This window comes from Neofelis nebulosa, chromosome 3 (assembly GCF_028018385.1).
Source record: "Neofelis nebulosa isolate mNeoNeb1 chromosome 3, mNeoNeb1.pri, whole genome shotgun sequence".
In the NCBI taxonomy this organism is placed as follows: domain Eukaryota; kingdom Metazoa; phylum Chordata; class Mammalia; order Carnivora; family Felidae; genus Neofelis; species Neofelis nebulosa.
In genome coordinates, this window is record NC_080784.1 from 15,108,315 (window position 1) to 15,130,161 (window position 21,847).

Consider the following 21,847-nt stretch of genomic DNA (forward strand, 5'->3'; position numbering starts at 1 on the left):
TCTTAAATTGATTACACAGTTGTTCTCTTTTATTCTCTTAGTGTGCTAGATGGTACATTGATTAACTTCTGAATGTTAAACCACGCTTGGATTGCTGGAATAAAACAGACTTCATCGTGATGTATTTTATATGTGTTTTTATATATGTTGCTGGTTTTGATTTCTTGATTTTGTGTTTGGGTTAATTTTCATTTATGTTCACGAGAGAGGTTAGTCTTTAATTTCCTTTTTTTTGTAATGTCGGTTTTTTTTTTACTTCAAGGTTTACCAGCCTTCCTAATGTAAATTAGAAAGTATTCCTTTTTCACTTCCTGCGGAAGGTTTTGTAAGGTGGGTATCATACCTTCCATAAGTCATTGGGAGAATTCCCAAGAGAATTCACCAGCCCAGCCTATAATTTTCTTTGTGAGAAGCAGCCTTTCACAACCAAGGCTATGCAAGAAGTAAACGTTTACCAAAAAAATATTTTCGATGACTATTTGCTTATTTCTCCCAAGGATGGCACATAACTCACACCATTTTAGATGTCATGTTTTGTTTTGCTTTAACATAATGGATGCTAGAGGGCACAAGGGCTTAACTCTAATGGAATCCCAGTTGAAAAGGGCTTGTGGACCATTTTTTATTATAGATTCCATTTCTTTATTAGATACAGAACTATTCAAGGGGCGCCTGGGTGGCTCAGTCCGTTAAGCGTCCAACTTCAGCTCAGGTCATGATCTCATGGTTCATGAATTTGAGCCCCACGTCAGGCTCTGTGCTGACAATTTGGAGTCTGTTTGGGATTCTCTCTCTCTCCCTCTCTCTCTGCCCCTCCCTGACTCATGCTTTCTCTCTCTCTCAAAGTAAATAAATAAACTTAAAAAAAAAAAAAGATACAGGACTATTGCAGCTTTCTATACTTGTATTCATTTCAGTAAGCATTATTTTCTACAGGATTTGTCTATTTTACCTAAATTATCAAAATTTTAGCAAAGCTATCCAAGGTACCCTCTAATTTTTCATATATACAAGGACTTTGCTATGTTTCTGTTTTATTTCTCACATTGGCAAATTTGTACCATTTCTGCTTTTTTTCTCACTCTTGCTAGGGACCTGTCAAATGTTTTATTTTATTCAAAGAAACATCTTTTGGCCTTGTTGATTCTTTTTCTCTATTTATACATGTGTTTTCTATTTTATTAATTCTGCTCTTTTCTTTATTATGTCCTTGCTTCTGCCTTCATTAGGCTTAATTTGCTGCACTTTTTTTTTTTTTTTTAACTTCTTGAGATAGGTAATCGTTCAGCCATCTTCTTTTCCAATTTATGCATTTAGGGCTTAAAAATTCTTTTTGAGCACAGCTTTGTCTGCTTTTCACAAGTTTGATAATATGATATTATCAAAATATCATTGAATTTAAGATAGTTTTTAATTTTCATTGTAATTTCTTTTTTGATCTATGAGAGGTTTTTTTTAGAAGTATATTTACTTAATTCCTAAACAGTGGGGTTTTCTAGTTATCTTTTTATTATTGATTTCTTCTAGCTGTATTTCACTGTTTTCAGAGAACAGAGAACATACTATTCAATCATACAGAATATTGAAATTTCCTTTATGGCTTAGTATATGGTCAGTTTGGGTAAAAGTTCTGTGTGTTCTTAAGAGAACATATTCTACAGCCCAAGTTTGTCAATTTTTGTCTTTCAAATCTTCAAATTTTTCAATTTGCTTATTTTACCAGTTATTGAGAGAGATATTAAAATCCTCCAACTTATGATTGTAGATGTCTGTTTCTCCTTTTAGTTTGTTAGTCTTTGCTTTCTGACTTCTGTGTTTATGTTCACAGATGAATATAAATTTAGTGTTGTGTTGTATCTTTCTGTTCAGCTGGCCCTTTCATTGTTATAAAATATCCCTCTTTATCTGTACTAATACCCCTTGTTTTAAAATCTGTTTCGTCTGGTATTGATAAAGCTGTATCCACCCTTTTTCGGTTAGTGTTTTCATGGTTTATCTTTTTCCATCCTTTTACTTTCAATCTTTCTGAATTCTTAGATTTAAAGTGTTTCACTTGCAAGCAGTATATAGTTGCTTTTGGTTTATTATCCAGTCTTATAATCCTTACCTTTTAATTGAAATATTTAGTTCATTTACATTTAATGCTATTAGTGATATATTTGGGTTCGAACATATTATCTTACTCTTTTTTTTTTTAAGGAAAGGAAAATTTTCATTTGCTCTTCTATTAGATCATTAGTAATACAGTCTTTTATTTTTTGCTGTATCCCTAGTGATTACAGCATGCATCCTTGCCTTCTTAAGAGAAGCTACCTTAAATTAATGCTTTTACTTTTTCCCACACAGTACAAGAATTTTAAAAGACTTGAACTCCATTTATGCCCTTTCCTCCTTCTGTGAAATTATTGGTCATGCGCTTTAGTTCTGTATATTTTAACGTATATCCCACAAGATACTATTGTTCTATTGCCAGTCAATATTCATTTAGATTTCCCCACATCTTTACCCTTCCTGGTGTATTTCATTTCTTTCTGCATTAGTGCACTCCCATTTGGGTCATTTTCCTTCTGCTTGAAGAACTCCCTTTAGGATTTCTTTTAGTGCATATCTATCAGTGTCTTTATTTCCACTTGAAAAGGAATTTTTTTTTCCTGCATGTTCAGAATTCTAGGTGGGCAGTTAATTCTCTGAACACATTACAGATACCGTTTTGTTGTCATCTGGCTTCCACTGATTCTGTTGAGCTGCTGGAGAACAGTCGATCCTTAAAAAGTCATACATCTTTTTTTTTTTCACTGCTTATAAGATTTTCTCTCTTCCTTTGCTTTTCAGCAGTTCCACTCTGATGTGCTAATGTGGATTCGTGTTTACACTAGTGAGATTCTCCACCATTTCATCAGTTTTCTTGAATGCATTAACTGTAAAAACTTAAATTCCTTCTCTAAATAATGGCAGTGTATGGACCACCTGTAGGTTTCCTCTTTTATCTTATCCGTTGTTGTTCTTGGTTTCCAGTGGCTGCTGGATATTATGTATGAAGAATTGTGGAGGCTCTGGCTGATATTTTCCTCCAGAGAGGATTTAGTATTCTTCCAGAAGGCAGATTACAACATGGGCAGATCACCTGAGTCACTTGGAGGACCTGAATTCCAATTTTTCTCTCCCTAGGACCGTGAAGAAACTGAAGTATCTGCCTACTGTTTTAGCCTCCCTGTAGCTGGGCTTTGCTTAGTTTCCCACCTCTTGCTGTCGGATCTGCAGCTGAGGAGTGGGAAATACCGCAGCAAGAACATCGTGCAGAATACTGGACTCCCCTTTCCGTTCGTTTCCCTGGGTCCCAGTGTGCTGGCTGCCTTGGGGGCCTTCTCAGTTTTCATCTTCACGTTCTATCGATAGTGCCGCTGTTGTGCACAGCCACAATTTTAGCCTGTGTGCCTCAACCACTAGAACTGATACACGTCCCTGAGGGGAAAGAGTGGCAGTGACGTCGCTTCACCTGCCTGCGTTTCTCCTCTCCCTGGGGTCTCGGCCTTCAGTCCCGATTGCCTGTGTTGCTCTTGGTTGCTTTAAAAACGCCAGAGGTTGGTTTGTTGCCTTTTGTTTTATTTCCATCAGCTTTCATATTTGTTCTCGGCAGGAGAATTGGGTCTGGTGCCACCTTCTTTTCCACACCTGGAAGCTTCAGTCCCCATCTGATGAGTTTTTGAATCATTTCTCACAATATGTGATGTTAATTGCCGTCCGTACACCTTCTGTTCTCCAGGATGCCGTGTCAGCCCTCCTTGCAAGAACATCAGCTGAGCTGTTGGCTGTGGAACAAGAATTAGCACAGGAGGAGGAGGAAGAAGAAGAGCCAGGGCAGGAAGAAGAGGAAAGGGGTCCAGATGGAGACTGGTAAAAACCCTGGGCTCCTTTTGCTATTCAGGAATGCAAAGAGGGTGTGTGTATCACAGGGAAACCTTTATAGGTTCAGATATTACCCTGGAATTATGGAAAGCGGTGCCGTGTTAGGCTGCTACCACTGAAGGAAGGACCCTCTTTGGTCATTAGAGAGTTGAAGAAGGTAACCGCGAAATTTTGGGCCGTGTCAGAGTTAACACAGGAAGGACTTTCTTTGTTCCTGCCTCCGTACGTTCTGACACTCTTTTCTGGGCTTTTTAAAATTCTTGGTCTCAGCTACCTGTTTTGAGGGGCGCCCGGGTGGCTTAGTTGAGCGTCTGATTCTTGATCTTGGCTCAGGTCATGATCCCAAGGTCCTTGGATTGAGCCCCGTGTCGGGCTCAGCACTAAGCATGGAGCCTGCTTGGGATTCCCTCTCTCTCCCTCTGCCCCACTGTCCTCTCTCTCGCTCTAAAATCATCATCATCATCATCTACCTGTTTTGAAAGGTGTGGTAGTTTATTGTCAATTCGTAAATAAATTTAAAAACTTACTTTCTTTTTCTTTAAATTACCAGAAGTACCTCTGTACCATTTAGGTTCAGGTAAAGCAAAGCACATATCTGAGTACTCATTTTCTATTTGTTCACCTCTGCCTTCTTTTTCTGTTTCCACCTAATTATCCATACCCCGTCCTTTGAAAAAAGAAAAAAGTTATTTATAGATTTTGTCCAGAATCACATATGTATAAAGAACTGCCTTTCCTGGTTTGCATTGTTTTCTCTAAAAACAAATTTTCATGAATGCATCCGTTTTTAAAGTATAGATGTAAAATTATTTGGATTAATTTTAATGTATATATAGTTGCTTATACTGTTGTGTTTGATTGAACTCCTGTTAACACATATACACATACATATATAGCATGCGTTTGTGTGTGTGTGCATGTGTGTATAAAACTTGTTACAAATGAAGACTGACAAGATATGTCATAAATAACAAAATCTTGGACATTTGGAAGGAACAGCTCACTACAGTTAGGCAAAAAGGTACAGATATACATTGTTCTTGTCAGGAGCCTTTTACAGTGATTACCAGTCAGAACACTGCAAAAAATAAATAAATACGAGAGTGATTATAAGGCCCATCATGATATATTTTTAAACACTAAACCTTTGGGTGTGTAAAACACAGTTTGTTTCACATACATTTCCAAAAATACACCCAATTTGTAGCATAAAGGAATTTATAGCTCGTGGAATCCTTTGCTAGCTTCCCCGTGCTCATCTCATGACTAGGCAGTTAATAACAGGCGTGTGCCCATCTGTCAAGAGTCTCACCAATCACAATTACAGCCCACCCTTCAGTTATCAGTGGAGAAAACGTTACTGTCCTAAGGACATGAAATTCAACAGACCATGAGATATTCTAAGCCATGCTGGTACCCAGGCTTTCCTGTCGATGCAGTTTATTCAGAACATAAACCCGTATGTACATTCTGGGGCCCCTCTTGTAATACCACCCAAGCCCATGCTATGGCTTTGGTTAGAGACAAGATCACATGGCCTTAGGATTCCTGTTATTTCAGGTGTAAAACTCCCTTGACACAGGGTTTTTACCCCTGCTAGACTGTAAGCACAGTTGTTTTTTTATAAAGATTTTATTTTTAAGAAATGTCTACAACCAGGGTGGGGCTCAAACTTGTAACCCCGAGATACAGAGTTGCACAATGCACCGAGCCCGCCAGGTACCCCGACGATGGATATTTTCAATGCTTATGTCTTTATTCGCTTTTAGCGAAGTCACTCCATTCTGCTGGAGGATTAATTTTATAACAAGTAAACACCTGAAATCAAGTTACATTAAAGTGAGTGTCAGTGCTTTTAAATGGCGGGGCTAGGGGCGCCTGGGTGGCTCAGTCGGTTGAGCGGCCGACTTCGGCTCAGGTCATGATCTCGCGGTCCGTGAGTTCAAGCCCCGCGTCGGGCTCTGTGCTGAAAGCTCAGAGCCTGGAGCTATTTCAGATTCTGTGTCTCCCTCTCTCTGATCCTCCCCCGTTCATGCTCTGTCTCTCTCTGTCTCAAAAATAAATAAACATTAAAAAAAAAAAAAAAAAAAATTTAAATGGCGGGGCTAAATGTTATACGTGATTTTCAGAATATTTCTAATTTAACGCCTAAGAATTCGGTCCGATTCCACTAATGTAACTTTGTAGTACCCAATTATGGTGATTTTGCTGCGTATTGCTGGAGGGTCGGTTGCTGATTTCATTTTGCGTGTAGCAGTTTGAGCCGGGGAGATGGCTTGAGTCGTTAACGTGAGTCTCATTCCTTGTGGGAGAACGGTGTCCGCCCCAGGTGGCCCTGCTCACGGGTGCACCTGCCGGACCCAAGTTGTGTCTGGTTCTGCTCCGTCTCACCATAGGTTGACAATGCTGCGGGAGGCCTCTGATGAAATCGCGTCTGAAGAAGAGGCCGACGTGAAGTTGCCCGAGGGCGGTCGCCGTGCAGGAGACCTGTGCTCGCGCCCCCGCGTGCCCGAGGCGGAGGAGGTCGTGGGCAGGAGAGAGGACGGCGGTGCTGCAGAGCGCGGCAGCCGGCCGCCCGGCGGGCCGTCCACCCTGGTGAGCACTTTCAGCCACACTCCCCACCGGCCTGACCTCCAGCGGCAGCGCACAGGCCAAGTCTGTCTCCTCGGATGTAAATCCGTACCAAGATCTGTGCCGTAGCTGCTCACGGCAGGCGTTTGTGAAAGGAGGCTTTAAGATGTTCATATGGGCCCCAGTATTCATTCGTGACTTACGTTTTATGTAAGAAGATGAACAGTGCTATTTAGAGCTGTGTAAATGGTCTGGGAGGATTTATTAAAAGCGTTTCCAGAATTTCCCGGCTAACACCAGGACGACCACTGAATTGCGTCACGTTTCGTAAATGTTGTGAGTGGACACGTTCAGAGACGTGGTGCTCTGACCGGAATCTGCTCTGGAACGTGGCAGGTCGCTCGGTGTAGGGATGGGTGCTGGTTACGGGAGGGACGTGTTGGTAGAGAGCGCATCCCCAGAGGGAGGAAATCATTTTCAGGCTTGGAGGATGCTTGGGATGTCGATGATGGAGTCTACAAAACTCCAGCCCTTTGTTCCTGAGGAAAATAGTATTTTGCCCAGACCCAAGACTTCCTCCGATAAAGCATCAAACCAGCACGAGGCAGCTTTTGAATCCTTTGATGCACATGAGATCAACAATAAACGTCTGCCTGTGCCTGTAGAGTTAGTGCCCTGAGAAACTTCTGTTTTTACTTAAATTTTATTTTTTATTACATTTCCAGAGGTACAGCGAAAATCCAAACACAGCTTCACAGCAGTTGCTATTTCCGTGTATGCATAACTGCGTATTCTGTGTAAAGCTATAACTTTGTAGTATATTTTCATTTTCTTATATGTTGATTGCTTGTATCGTTCTGAAAAAACAACCACCACAAAAACCAGGGATCAGCATGTTGAACGGTATTTCGTGTTGAAGTACTCTTAAACAAGATTCTCTACAGAACCACATTTACCCTGTGGAAATTGAAGGCTTCCTTGTGTAGGTCAGATGTGTTGGGGGGCACCTCCATTTATGGGTGACACCGTCCTGCTCACTGCAGGTCGGTCACTTCCCACTCGGCAGAAAACCATCTCCCGGGGTCCCGTCGGGAGGAACGCCAAGCCTGTCTCTCAGAAGCGGCCCTAGTGCCGGATGAGGCTCTGTTGGGAGATCAGCTGTTGCCTTTGTAGCTGGGCGAAAGGAGCAGAAATGTATCCTCATCCATCCGTGCCTGACAGATGTCTGACTTCCGTTCTAGGTTGATAAAGAGACAAACACGGATGAGGCCGGCGACACCAGTGTGGCAGTTCGCCCCAAAGACCGCAGCGGCCTGAGCACTCGGCAGCGCCCCTTTGTCCGCAGCAGCGTGATCGTGCGCTCACAGACCTTCTCCCCGGGGGAGCGGAACCAGTACATCTGCAGGGTAAGGGGGACACTGCCCCCCCCACCAGTGGGTGGCCCGCCGACCACCAGGGACAGTCACCGGGGGGTCTTCCGATTCCGCCTACCAACACGGATGGGTAGAAATGCCCCGAAATATACATGAAATACCACACTCTCATGGGTCTTTCAGTTTGGGTTGTTTTTTTTACCTTTTCTTAAATTTCATGCCTCATGAACTCTAAGCCATTTATTTGGCAAATAAGTGAATTACGGACCTGGCTGCTGAATATATTTGTACTTCAGCGTGTATTTAGAAGCTTCAAATGACCTGAGACTTAAATATTTCTGCCGCATATCATACATGCCTCAAACCATGTTAATCCTGCAGAACCAAAATTAGGTTTTAGAACAAAAATCATCTTTTAATAATGCCTCTAGACACTGAGTCCCATCCCTCCCTGCCTCTGTAGACAGTTTGGTGGGCCTTGCATCGGTTTGCCAAGTTCTACTTCCAGAAGAAGCCATGAGTGATAGTAATAGATTAATATTATGTTATTAAATATTATTAAATTATATATTATTAAATTATGTTGTTAAATATTATTATTAAATTATATTATTAAATGTATTAATATTATATTATTAAATATTATATTTATTATTAAATATTGTAAATAATATTATATTACTACATGGGTTAGAAAATACCCTCAAAATTCTAAACTTACTCGGTGCAGCAAATATTTTTATTAACCATCTGCTGGTAAGCATGTTTCTAGACACTTGACTGGACTTCCTCTGCGAACAGAAGAGGCCCAGAGCCCTGCCCTCGCACAGCTTACACCCCTGTGTGTTGAGGCACAGTTACCGCGAACAAGTTGTGAAGTGTCTTAGGGGGGGACCCGATTCTCTGGAAAACAGTAGAGCAAGTGAAGGGGGTTTGGAAATGGTGAAAACGAGGGTCTCAAGTTTAAAAGTAGGGTCCGAAGCAGGTGAAAGAGTGAGTACAGGCTGTCTGGGTCAAGAACATTCTAGGTTGTTCTAAACTGTGACTGAAATCTGGCCTGGAACTCTGTATCTTATACAGACCCTACTTTTGAAAACTGAATATTGCAAATTCGCTAAAAATACAAGAGATACTTCTATTTCAAAGTCTGTATGATGATCTTAATGCATGAGTTCTGATGACTGCCCCCAAATGGCAGCTGTTGAAATTATACGTAAGAGAACTTGGTTGTTTAAGGAAAGCACAGAACAGAGAAGAACTTGTTTAGCGAGGATTTTCTTAAAGAAACAAACTCCTGTAATCACTAACCTGCTTCATCTGGTAAGCTTCTCAGTTCTAAACCACTAGCACGCTGTTATGCAGTGATTTTCTTTCTTTTCTTTTCTCTCTTTTTTTTTTTTTTATCCTTTGTTGCCAGTTGAATCGAAGTGACAGTGACAGCTCAACCCTGGCTAAAAAATCACTGTTTGTGAGAAACTCCACCGAACGGCGCAGTTTGAGGGTCAAAAGGGTATGTATTCCTTTCGCAACATCTCACTGTGTCCGACCAACCCAGAACCACAGATCGTGAAGCATAAGTACCAGAACTCTTGAGCATCATTGCTGCACACTCGTGGACTATTGAATGAGGCCACTATACTTCCAGAAAGACACAGATGTCGTGTTAGTTACGGAGATGGAGGGAGGGTGCCCCGGAGAGCGGCCACTCGGTGCTGATTTGGACCCTGTGCTAATTAAGCCAGGAAATTCACTCTGCGGTATCCATGGAGAGGGGGCTTGCCGAATGGTTGATGGCTGCTAGGTCCCCACCCCACATCTGGCTCTGGAGCAGTTGTGGGAGTAGTGTAACACCCAGTACCTTTTTGGAAGGACCGATGTTCTGGTACAGGAGTGCACGGTTTTAGTAACTTGCTTGAAAACAGATATTTCGGGAAGGTTAAGGTTAACGTGGACGGGAAATCTCCAGCTGACCTGGGGACGTCGGGCTCTGGACTGGCCTTAAAGGATGAGTGTGAGAGAATGTTTAAATACGTTAAAAGGTTGGACTGTTGGGGTACTTCAACAATTCCCGCTTACTTACAGCTGAAATACTGATGGAGAGTTATTTTCCTGCTAATAATTTGTTTAGTAATTTATTAAGCCATCGTATTGCAGCTTAGATGTGTCGTTTAAGTGAGGACGAAGCATCGTGTGTGCTGAGCGAGGCAGACGTGGCCGCAGGAGTTTCCAGTCTACAGAAGGCGTCCAGGGAGCACACAGGGCTGGGAAAGGTGCCTGAGTGAGAGAGAAAGGACTGAGCTCATCTGGTTGTGGGAATCTAAAAGGCTTGATGGGGGAGGTCTGTGGCCTTGACCCCTGTATGAAATTTTAAAAGAAGATGGTAATTCTGTGGGAGGTGGGGAGGAGGGATACCTGCGCGGTCTTCCCAGTGCAGTAACTTCGCGTTTACAGCATGAAAACTGGGATGACAGGAGTAGTTACACCATGGAAATCAGCAAATTCTTACAAACCCAGGCTGCTGCTCCTTTTTTTTTCTGAGAGAGAGAGAGAGAGAGAGAGAGAGAGAGAGAGTCGGTGCACCTGCACAAGCATGAGAAGGGCAGAGAGAGAAGGAGACAGAGGATCCCAAGCAGGCTGCGTGCTGCCAGCCTGGAGCCTGATGTGGGGCTCGATCCCACGACCCTGGGATCATGACCTGAGCCGAAATCCAGAGTTGAATGCTCACCTGATTGAGCTACCCAGGCGCCCCCGACCGGTGCTTTTTTCTGCACCCGTGCCCCCACCCAGAGCTGCTTGTTAAACGTCGGCCAGCACAACACCGCACGCGTACACATAACCACTAGGAAGGATTTCTTATTCTGAAAAAAAGTAATACGGCCAAAGCACGTGTGGTGATTCTGCTGTGTAATAAGTTTGTTAGAGCAGAGACCGAATACAGGGGACCTAAGAAGATTATAAAATGTTCGAGAATGTTACAGCAATATGTGTGTGACGAGGAGGAGGGGGTACAAGCTATGCAGCCCTGAAACAGGAAGAGGGACAGCAGGCCTCCCTCTGCCATCTGTCATGAGCACCCCTGTCGTCCAGATCTTCAAGCCCGAGTACTTCTCAAATTTGAGTCCCTCCTCTCTCGCATCAAAGAGTACCAGTTTTTACTCTTATTTTCCATTCCCACTGCCAGTGGTCTGGACAAAAAATACCCTCTTTGTTTCCCCTCTGCTTATGCAACCTTCCCAGCCTCTTCTGACTTCCTTTCGTCAAGTAGGCGTGACCAGCTGTGAGTGGCCTCTCCCTTCCTGTGGCACAGAAGGCGCTACCTCACAGCTCACGGCTGGACGTCTTCAAGGTCAAGGACTGGGTCTTCTCTCCCTGGTGTGTGGCCCACAGCCAACCCCCCACCCCTACCCAGCAGACATTTATTCACACGTATTCAATCATTGTTTCTTGGCAAATGGGTAAGATTGGCCCCAGGAAGAGCACCAGTGACTCGCTGGTGAAAGTGGCTGTTAGACAGTGGGAACTCGAGGAAGGGGTTGGGGTTTGAGCATATCGACGGGGGAGGCGCTCAGACTCTCAGCCGCGCCGAGCAGCTGCATTCTGGCTGGCGCTTCCAGAAACGAGGGCCCGAGGAGTGAGCAGTGGGGTGCCGCCATGTGTCCTGAGCTGGAGGGAGCGTAAGTTTCTTGTGTTTGTTTTGCACAGAGGGCAGGCGCCGGGTGGTAAAACGGTCAGGCTAAGTGAGGCTTGTGCTACGGCAACAACTTCACAAAGCCTCTGCGGTCTGAACCAACACGGGTTCGTTTCTTACTCAGCTGCTTGTTCATTGCCGGCTGGCTAAATGCTCTGCTCATTTTGTCTTCCCTCGGGACCCGAGCCGACGAGGCCTCCACCCCCGAATCTTTGCCGTCCCTCTAGCCGGGGACGGAAATGTCCACACGTCACACCGGCCTCGAAAGGCTGCCGCCTGGCGGTGCCCGGCACCGCCACTCACCTCTCCTCGGCCGCTGGCGCCTCCCTGCCCGGGAGCACGGAGACGTGCCAGGAGGGACGAGGAGCCAGATGGCCACCACCAACCACCATAATGAGGGTGTTGTGCTGTTCTGTCTTCTGACCCTGCAGACGGTGTGCCAGCCCGTCCTGAGAAGAACGGCGCAGGAACGGCCCGTGCGCACATCCCTGGACCTAGAACTGGACCTTCAGGCGTCTCTCACCCGGCAGAGCCGCCTCAACGACGAGCTGCAGGCCCTGAGGGGCCTGAGGCAGAAGCTGGAGGCGCTGAAAGCTCAGGGGGAGACTGACCTTCCACCGGGCGTGCTGGAGGACGAGCGCTTCCAGAAGCTCCTGAAACAAGCTGAGAAACAGGTACAGGTCTCCGTGTCCCCGCTGGCCCCGAGGGGCGTGCAGAGATGGGTGCTAAAGCCTGTCCCGTGGAAGGTCCCCAGCTTACACTCACTTTGACAAAGTCTGCAGGTGCTTTTCCTAGAACTCGGAACTCTTTTTTCCCCTTGTCGTAGGCCTATTTTTTTTTTTTTTTTGACCTAGGATATTGCTAAGAGAGCAGCACTGCCACCCCCCCAGGTAGACAGCAGGTCCCCCGACTACTCCGCCCCCACCCCTCCGGCCACCTGCCGGCCGGGAGCATGGCCTCGAGGGGGAAGTGGCCATCCTGTTCCTGCTCCGCGGTTCTCACGGTCTCAACACGAGACTGGGCAAAGAAACTCAGTGGAACTTTTCACATCAGTGACAGATTTCATCTGAATCTTCTGAGTAGCCCTTTAGGACTCATTAACCACCTCAACCGTTAACGCCTTGTCAATTTGAAGCCTTCAGAATTTTCAGTCTTTCTTCCCTTCAAAAAAGATCACACGTCCCATATTGGCATTTTTGCCTCTCACCCCACAAGTAACCGTACAAAATAAGATCCGATCACCGATTAAAAACTAGGGTGTTGTTAAGGGAGTATTTCTATTGTCCTGCCACCTACCTGCAACCAAATTTTTTTGGAGCCTGCTTTGTTGGTTTATTCTCTAAAATTTAGAATTCGTATTTGGGCGTAAGAGAGTGCGTCCGCAGCCGTGTGTAACGTACAAATAGAACTTCCCACGTAGCCAAAATATTACAAGTGCCAAAACATTAGTCTCTTTCAATCACATTTGATGGAAATCCGAAATAGATTAGAAACTTTCTTAAACTAATAGAAATTCTTGTCCATAGTATAAACTTCCCTTTTTTGGCCCCTCGTTGTTATTTGGTCACTAATGTGTGATACTATGGAGAAACTGAGTCATTTAATTGACTAGCACTACTAATCCTGGATGGAACTCAGAAACTTAATGAGTTTTAGGGATCAAACTGATCCCAATATTTTTTTAAGGAAAGTCCAAGCAACAAAACATATCTCGCATCTGTATTATGTCCCAACCGACAGACAGAAACCTGGGCATACAGTAGAACTTCATTAAGTATCTGTTCAGTGGGGAGTTGAATTATACGCCCTACGATTGGTACTTTAGAGACTACCAGGGTGATTGGACGCTGTCATGCCCTCCTAGGGCTTGCGGTTTGGTAAAGGCGATGAGCCAGATAGACCAGGTCCTCAAGAGAAATCACTTTCTAGCGAGGTCGGGAGAGGTTTCATGGAGGAAGTGGCAAAGTGGTCTTGAAGGTGAGTAGTGGGACTTCATCCACCGCGGTGGGGAGGCCAGCAGGCACGGGAACCCGCAGTAGTCAATGTCCGGGGTAGCTCATGACAGCGAAGGGAGAGCCCAGAGCCTGGCTGTCCCTTTGCCTAATGGAAAATTGCATTAAAACCCGAAGTCACCAACTCTTACATTTGTCACCTTGATAATAATAACCATTGCTTTTATTCTCTTGAGTCTTTCGACTCACCATTAGCAATCATTTCAAAGTCTTGGTTAACACTGACCAACTTCAATATCATGGAGAAGCGTCACAGACCTTTGACCCCTAAAGGTCAAAGGCTTTCAAAGCTGGATTAGAGTTTTACAACTACAGATTTAAACAGAACCTTGCATCTTTAGGGGTTTTTGTTGTTTGTTTTTGATTTGCCACAGTCTGAAGTTCTAGATCCTTGGGTAGCAATAATTATAAAAACTTTGGGACTTTGTGCACTTCATGTCATATTGCTAAATTCATCCATGAATCGCTTGGACCATTATTCTGGTTTGTTTCGACTGCTTTCTAATCTCCAATGTGTAGAGAAAAGTTCAGTACAGCTAATGTTGGTTATTTGAAAAAAACTAAAAGAAAGAAACAAAAGTGGACAAAGCTCTGGCAAGATCCACGAAGAGAAGATCCACATAAAGACAACTATAAAAGGAAAGAGGGATAGAATTACAGGTAAATTTGAGATCTAAAAGATAATGAATAATATCAAAGATAAAGGCCCACAATTTGGACAAATATCTAGGAAAATATAACAAACTAAAACTGATGGAAAGGGGGAAAAAAGATTAAAAACCCTATACCTCTTTAAGAAATGAAAGCAGTGATTAAAAATCTATCCACAATGAAGACATAGGTTTAGATGTTCTGTAGGCAAGTTCCACCAAACTTTCAAAGAATAGATTATCTCAATTTTATGTAAACTCTTCCAGATGCTAGAAAAAGAGAGAACATTCCACAACTCATTCTATGTGACCAACAACCCTAATACCAAAACTAGACAAAGATATTATCAAAAAGGAAAATCATAGGCCAGTTTCATCCATAAGTATAGAAGTAAAAATCCTAAATAAAATATCAGTAAATCTAATCCAACAATATATTTAAAAGATACGACATTTTGGGGCACCTGGGTGGTTCAGTCCGTTGGGCGTCCGACTTCGGCCCAGGTCATGATCTCACGGTTCGTGGGTTCAAGCCCCACATCGGGCTGTGTGCTGACAGCTCAGAGCCTGGAGCCTGCTTCGGATTCTGCGTTTCCCTCTCTCTCTGCCCCTCCCCAGCTTGTGCTCTGTCTCTCAAAATAAATAAAAACGTTTTTAAAAAATTGAAAAAAAAAAAAGATACAACATTTTGACCATGCTGAATTGTGCAAGGCTTTCTTCACATTAGAAAAATCTGTTAGTGCAACGAATCCCCTCAGCAGATTAAGGAGAAAAACCACTGGATCAACTCAGTCGATGAAAGAAGTGTATTGACAATCGTCAGTGTCCATTCGTGTTTAAAACTCTTGATAAGTTAGGAAGAGAAGACTTCTTTAACTTGATAGAGAGTAACCTAAAGGAAATAACGGTCCTAAAGAGACAAACACTGGAATCCTCACCTTTAAAATCAGATGCAGGCGTTCAACGCTCTTCTGCTCAACATTGGATTGGAAATTCTAACCAAAGTAAAGCAAGAGAAAAGTGGAAGCAGAAGGATTGAAAAGGAGGAGATAAAGCTATCACCACTGGCAGGCACACCTGGATCGTGTACGTTAAAGATCTGCAAGTGACTACGAGGAAGAAGAGAGTCTAACAAGAAGCATAAGTAGAATCATCTACAAAAGTCTGTTGCATTTGCTGTATGCCAACCGGAAACAACTAGACACTTTACTTACGAAGATGTTTTTTACCACGGTGTCAAAGAATATCAAGTGTCAAGGAATAAATGTAACAAAAATTTGCATTACAGTGAAAACTTAATAACCTTGTGAGAAGAGCAGAGGCGAAAACAACCTCTGAATTCATGGAGACGTATATGCCACATTCATGTAGAACAGAGGTCAGCAAACTTTTCCTGTAAAGGGCCGGAGAAGAAATATATCACTACCTCTCAACTCTGCCATGCAACCACAGGAGTCGCCATGGACCAGGTGTACCCGAATGGCCCGTGTTCCAAGAAAACTTGGCAAACACAGGTGCAGGCCACAGTTAGCCATCCCCCGATCCGGAGGAGGAGTTTTTATTGTGGCTGTAGTCGATTCTCGCTAAAATGTATACAGATTCCATGTCACTCCAAGCAGAATGTCTACATGCATCTACATGGAAATGGATGAAATTAATGGAAGAAAAAGGTCAAGGAATAGCCTTGAATGCTGTGATGGGGGGCCACCAAACGCTTCTTGAGAGGAGGTTTCTTTGGGAAGCCTGTGGTAGGGATGTGTGTGTGACATCCCTAGGGCTAGTGTGGGAACCCCCACCCCCACCCCCACCCCGTCCATTTTCCGCAAAATACAACGAAAGGAGCTTGGGCGACATCTAAGCTGTCTAATCCTGATTGGAAGAAACGGGATCAAAGCATCTTTCCAAAGATAAAAGTATTGTAGATGCACTGTTTCTAAGTGAGCTTTTTAAATCTTTCATCATATAGAATTCTAAGACTTTTACTGGTGTTACTAGAGGATTCAAGGTTTGCAGGTTTTTCGGGTGACTCTTGTTTTCCTTCCTCGTTAAAGAAATCCTTAGCACAAGTGGATGGAAACGGGGAGGGCTGTAGAACAGCAACCACGGAGATCTTCAGGGCCAGCCTAAGCGCGTTGCTGAGCCTCTAAAAACCTGAGTGTGTCTGTTCTCAGCTGCAGAAAATTCCGGGAGGGGTTTCCTGGGGAACTTGAGCAGAACTGTTGCCTGCAAAAGAGAAACAGCTCTTGAGTGCGAGTCTTTTCTCTCCTGGGTGCCTCTGGCCTAGCGGGTGAGCTCCCGCATAAATCCCCCAGGGCATTGGCGGGGCCACCCCCTGTATCACGATGCCACCACAGGGGATGTTCCATCTGACCTTGGCAGAGGTCTCCTCTGCCTCATGAAAGCCTGCTGACTTTGCTTACCAGCCAAGATTTTATCCTGTTTGGAGTTTTGCTTGTCCCTTACCCGCCACTAGAGCACACAATTGCCCCTGACTTGCTGGTGGATGGGTAAATAGAGCATAGACAGGATGAGGACAGTCGGTGGCCCCAGCGTAGCTCAGCCACCTGAGGCCTAGTCCCCACCTTCAGGGTTAGGCCCGGCCGTGGTGTGGGCATCTTGGTCTGGGCTGTGCCTCCAAGCTCCAGGAGTACCAGGGTTCAGGGCTGTTATCAGGTCAAACCCAGGGACTTAGGTAAGACACCGCTTTGTGCGTGAACCTCAACAGTTCTGAGAGACGGTTCTGAAACAGGGATTTATGCTGTTCTGATCCCAGCATCCCACGTAATGTTCATAGTCACGATCTAGGAAAATAATGCCCGTGATACAGAGAAAAGTGGCCTGCTCACGCTTTCCAGGCTGCCGAGATCCTTGACTGCCCTCTGTTTTCAGACCTGCCGATCGGCCCCTCTTCCTGTTCTCACTGGCAGAAGTAATCCTAGGAACGTCAGGCAGATCTCCCAGGTGTAATACGAGGTTGAATTAAATTCCCTTGGAAGTGGCCTCTCTGAAAACTGTTAGAGCTCGGTCATTCGGGCAGCCATCTGTGTGATGTGGGTGGTAGTTTCACCTCCCGTGTCCTAATTATCAGCGTTTTGATTGTCCCTGTGGTAAGCCACCGTCTAGGAAGCAGGCGCTGCTGAACCACTGGCGGCCGCTCTCATCTCTGCGTCTGCCCCAGGGCCACCGTCTCCACGAAGGTGCTGCTGTGGGTGTGTGAGGTTTTTGCGGGCCTCAGACCCCAACACAACCCAGCACACTTCTGTCCAGAGCCGCGTGTCGCTGGCCTGGCCAGCCGAGTTCACTTGCACGCCACGTTGGATGCATTTGCCCCCAGAGTGGGTCTTCTCCTACCACCGGGTGACGCTCACTGAGAGAAGGCGGGAGCTGGGCGCCCGGCCTTACCGCTGCCCAGGGACCCTTCAGAGTCCTGGGCCTCGCCTGTCTGCTGTGGGGAAGCAAAGATTCCCCGTCCCTGGACGCTTGTCCAGCGCAGGATAGAAGCACGTCTCGTTCTGGCTTTGGGAAGTGTCTTAGAGGAGTGACACTTGAGAATTCTCTCTTGTGAAATGGTGGTTGGTTTTTATATTAATCTGCAGTTGTTTAGTCATTACACTGTACCCACTTATGCATGATTCTGGCCTCATAATACGCTACTGATGATTATAATCATCCTTACAGAAGTTGCATTGATGGTTTTGCTTAGAAATTTAATTATATCTTAATAGAGGTTTTCTCATCTGTGTATCTGATGAAGCAGTGCCGAGTTGGGTTTGTAATCAGCACGCACAGAGAGATCCCGGGGGGAGAGAGGAGCCCAAGGAGGATTCGCTGGAGACTGTGCAGAGCAGGAGATAAACACCCCTTCCCCCCCCCCCCCCCCCCCCCCGTCGCTCTGCGCCACCCACGGGCCGCCGCCCGGGGAGCAGGGAAGGAGGAAGGAGGTGGCGCCTTTGTGGGTGCCAGGCAATCCCATGGCACGTTAGGGCTTCAACAGGGAAAACCCACTGCAGGGACTGGAGGCTCGGAGAAGGGACACGAGGGGAGGCTGTGCCTTCGTGAAGTCCCCGGGGCCCCACAGGGAGCTGATGTCCCCCGAGGGCAGCGGGAAAGGATGAGAGGGCCTGGGCTGACGTGTTAGGAGTGTCGGATTCAGAGAGAGACTATGGTTTTCCAGTTCTCGTCGGGAAAATCCAGCGGGACGAAGCAGGGGTGTAGCCAAACAACTAAGGGCCAATAAGAGCTGAGGTAGTTGTTCGTCTTTATCACTTTTTTCTTCAAATGTCCATGCCGTCGCTGTTATTTCCTAGATTGTTACTGTGGACGTCAGATGCGGATTCTATTAATAGCGCAGGACGCACTCCTTTGCTGGGGAGTTGAAGTTCACAGTGAGCAGCATGCTATGCTTGTGTGCACAATGCAGGGATAGCTCTCCACCCAGCCTCCTGATAGTGAAAAACCCTCCGGTAGACATTGGGGGCCTCGGTGAGCATCCCAGTGTGAAGGAAGAGAGTGACTGTGACAGCGAGGCTGGCCGGGCCCTCCCTCCCCTGCGCTGGCTCTGTTTTCTCAGCGGGCCCCTTCCTTCCTGCCGCAGCTCCCTCCCGTGTTTCTAACAAAAATATGAACACAGATCCGCCTGAGAAAATGCCATAAAAAGGTGCCTATCTTCGGCTTCTGTGTTCTCCGTGCTCAGGTGGAGTTTCACATCCTCACCTACAAAATAGGAGGATGGGACTAGATGACTCCCAAGACCCCTGGTAGCGGCAAACTCTGTGATCTGTTTGTTTGCGATCGAATCCAGCACGTTCCCAGGATGAGCGAAGGTGCTGACCAGCAGGTGCGCCTGGAAGGCCACGTGGCCCAAAAGCCAGCCCTTGAGGGCACGTGCCGGACCTGGACGACTCGGAAGTCTGCGCCGAGCTGGGCTCCCCGCTTCTCCACCTGAAGGCGCCCCCCAGTCGGCCCTCCCACTGGTCGCCGGGGCAGCGCTTGCGGCCCCCGCGGTCCCCGCACCTTGACCCACGCCCACCTCGGGGCCGTTCCCGCCGCCGCCGCCGCCGCAGCGGGAAGACCGCGCCCCCGGAGCCCGGTGTGCCCTGGCCCCGGGTACAGTGATGGGGGTCCCGGGGACGGGAGTTCTTCCTCACGGCTACCAGCCCTGCTCGTGTGGGCCGCTTGAGTCGCGGACCTCGCTTTCCCACCACCCAAGTTCGCGGCAGCCTCGCCCGTGAACACGCGGACGGTTCCGGCGGCGTCCCTTTTTCACCGCGGCCGCCAAAGTGGGCAATCGCGGCGGACTTCCCCGTCCCGCCGGCCCGTTTCCGCACCCACGTCGCTGTGCACACGCGGACACGCCGGCACGCACGCCCGCCGCCTTCGGCCCGGCTGCCCCCTCGGGGTGGAGATTTGTCAGATGCGCGGCGGCAGGGCCATCAAAGGCGTGCCGGTGAGCGCTGAGCCTGCCAACCGCCACGAAAACTACAGCGCCCGGAAGAGCGGTTCGTTGAAGGCAGCGGCAGGGCCTCGATCCACCTCCGTCGCCCGGAAACCCGCCGGGGCCCAGGGTCGCGCCCCATAGCCCCCCGTCCTTCGTGGCCGGAGGTCCGTTTTGCAGCTCGGAATAAAAACCGACGCAGAGCCCGTGGCTTCGCGTGTCGCACGACGCCCTTGGGCAGCGGAGCAAGAAACGCAGGGCTGTAGATCACGACGGGACTGCGCTCCATAGGCCGGTGGGCTTCTTAACGCGGCTGTGGCCAAATCACCGGACGTTTCCGCAGGCCAGGCTCCCGTGGCCAGGCTCTTCTGGAATCTGGGACGTCGGAAGTGGCTTCCTGTGCCGGGCCCCGGGCAGCTCGGTCACGACCCGTTGGGGGAGAGGCGAGAGGGGTGCCCAGGAAGGCTTGGCGTTTTTCCAAAAGAGCCTCGTGTTGCTTCCGCAGCAGAAAGTTCTTGTTCTTCCTCAGGGTGATTTCCCTGTCAAAATGCCTTTTTTACAGCTTAAAATGATACAGATGTTAACATATTTTTTTTTTTAAGTTAGAATCTGCTGAGAAAATGACGTGTCAAAGATACTAAATACACGTCGTTGGACAGAATAAATCTTAATGGTCGCAGGGAAGTATCCGGCATGGAGAGGTAACCGCCTGAAAGTTGGCTACCCTGGATGGTGAACAGCTGACAAAAACTTTATGACACATTCTGTCGCCCAGATTTTTAGAGAAAGATACACACACAGAGATCAATGTAGTTTTCAGTGAAGTGTGTTCTTGCACAGCGGGGAAAGGAACGTGTGCCACGGTCAGTCTTAACTTCGCACTTTCTCAGTGATTTCGCAGCGACCGCAAACATGCTAGTAGTTGACAGTCAGCAGACGTCAGGCTCCGTAGAGAGACCATCTCACCAAGGCCTTCACCAGAGAGCAGAACAGGCCCCCGCACTTCCATTCCTGCGGAAGGCACCCAGAGGCACAACAGGATCCGGGGAGCCCGTCGTTCATTCTGATCTGATAAAAGACATCCTGGGGAACCTGGCCCAGCTTTTCTTACTTAAGCGTAGCCGGCACGTACCTTCCTCGTCTGGCCTCTCGCGATCTGCCCATTACTTAAGTCAATAAGCCGATGGCTATTTCAAGATTGGTTTATTCACGTTGTAAGTTGCCAAGAGCTAGGAAAACTGGGCAGACTCTCCAGTCTGCTCAGCAGTTCACCACTGTGATGGAGACCGCAGCACGGCAGAAGCCAGGGGCTTCTCTTTACCGAGTCCGCCGCTCCTTCTCTGGGACCTCACGAAGCACGAGTGACAGCTACCCGGCCTCGTCAATGGCAAGATAATCAAGAGAGAATTACCGCTTGGCAAATAAAGGCCACTTTCCTAAACAGAATCCTCCAAATCAGGGAATGGGGAAGGGGGACAGTGAAAAAGATCCGGCAAAGGGATCCTTTGCGGTGACAGATGCCAGCCGCTAACTGCAGGGGACGAGGAATGCCCTTGTGCTGGACATGTAGCTTCTCACAGAGCCGTGTGAGTGTGATTGATTCTTCATACTCACGTACTGAATAAATAAATTTTCAAAAATCTCATCTTTCCTAAGAGTGCCTCAGCATTTTTACTTTCAAATTTTAAATGAGTTAGTACACTTACACTTTGAGAACAGTTTGAGATTTAAAAAGATTCTCAAAAAAATTAACATACGCTTATTATAACAAGTCAAATAGTAACAGAACTGTTAACCCTCCTTGAAGCCTCTGTTAACCCTCCTTGAAGCCTCTTTCCCTCGGGGTATTTGTGCCTCTGGCTCTTTGTTAGCCTCTAGGGTTAGTTGAAAGGGTTACACAAAAATAGGGTCATAAAGACAAATTGTTGCAAAACTTGTTTTTCTCTCTTCCTCCCCCCCCCCCCCCACTACTTAATTCTATATTCTTATACAAACAACAGCTTTGCTGGGGCGCCTGGTTGGCTCAAGTCGGTTGAGCGCTTCAGACTCTTGATTTCAGCTCGTGTCTTGGTCCCAGGATCGTGGGATCGAGCCCTGCATGGGGCTCCGTGCGGAGCATGGAGCCTGCTTAAGACTCTCTTTCTCCCTCTCTCTGCCCCTCTTCCCTGCTTGCACTTGCCCTCTCTCTAAAATAAAATTTAAAAAAGAATAGC

At 46.7% G+C, this 21,847-nt stretch overlaps 1 protein-coding gene across 4 annotated transcripts in view; it reads left to right on the forward strand.

The window, feature by feature from the left end:
* Window positions 1-21,847, forward strand: part of WWC2 (WW and C2 domain containing 2) — a 207,582-nt gene that overhangs the window by 173,911 nt on the left and 11,824 nt on the right. For all 4 annotated transcript variants that reach the window (XM_058719941.1, XM_058719943.1, XM_058719942.1 and 1 more), the window contains 5 exons: window positions 3,764-3,894; window positions 6,303-6,501; window positions 7,719-7,883; window positions 9,268-9,360; window positions 11,970-12,212. In XM_058719941.1, coding sequence (XP_058575924.1) covers window positions 3,764-3,894; window positions 6,303-6,501; window positions 7,719-7,883; window positions 9,268-9,360; window positions 11,970-12,212 — 831 coding nt within the window. The remainder of the gene's footprint in view (window positions 1-3,763; window positions 3,895-6,302; window positions 6,502-7,718; window positions 7,884-9,267; window positions 9,361-11,969; window positions 12,213-21,847) is intronic.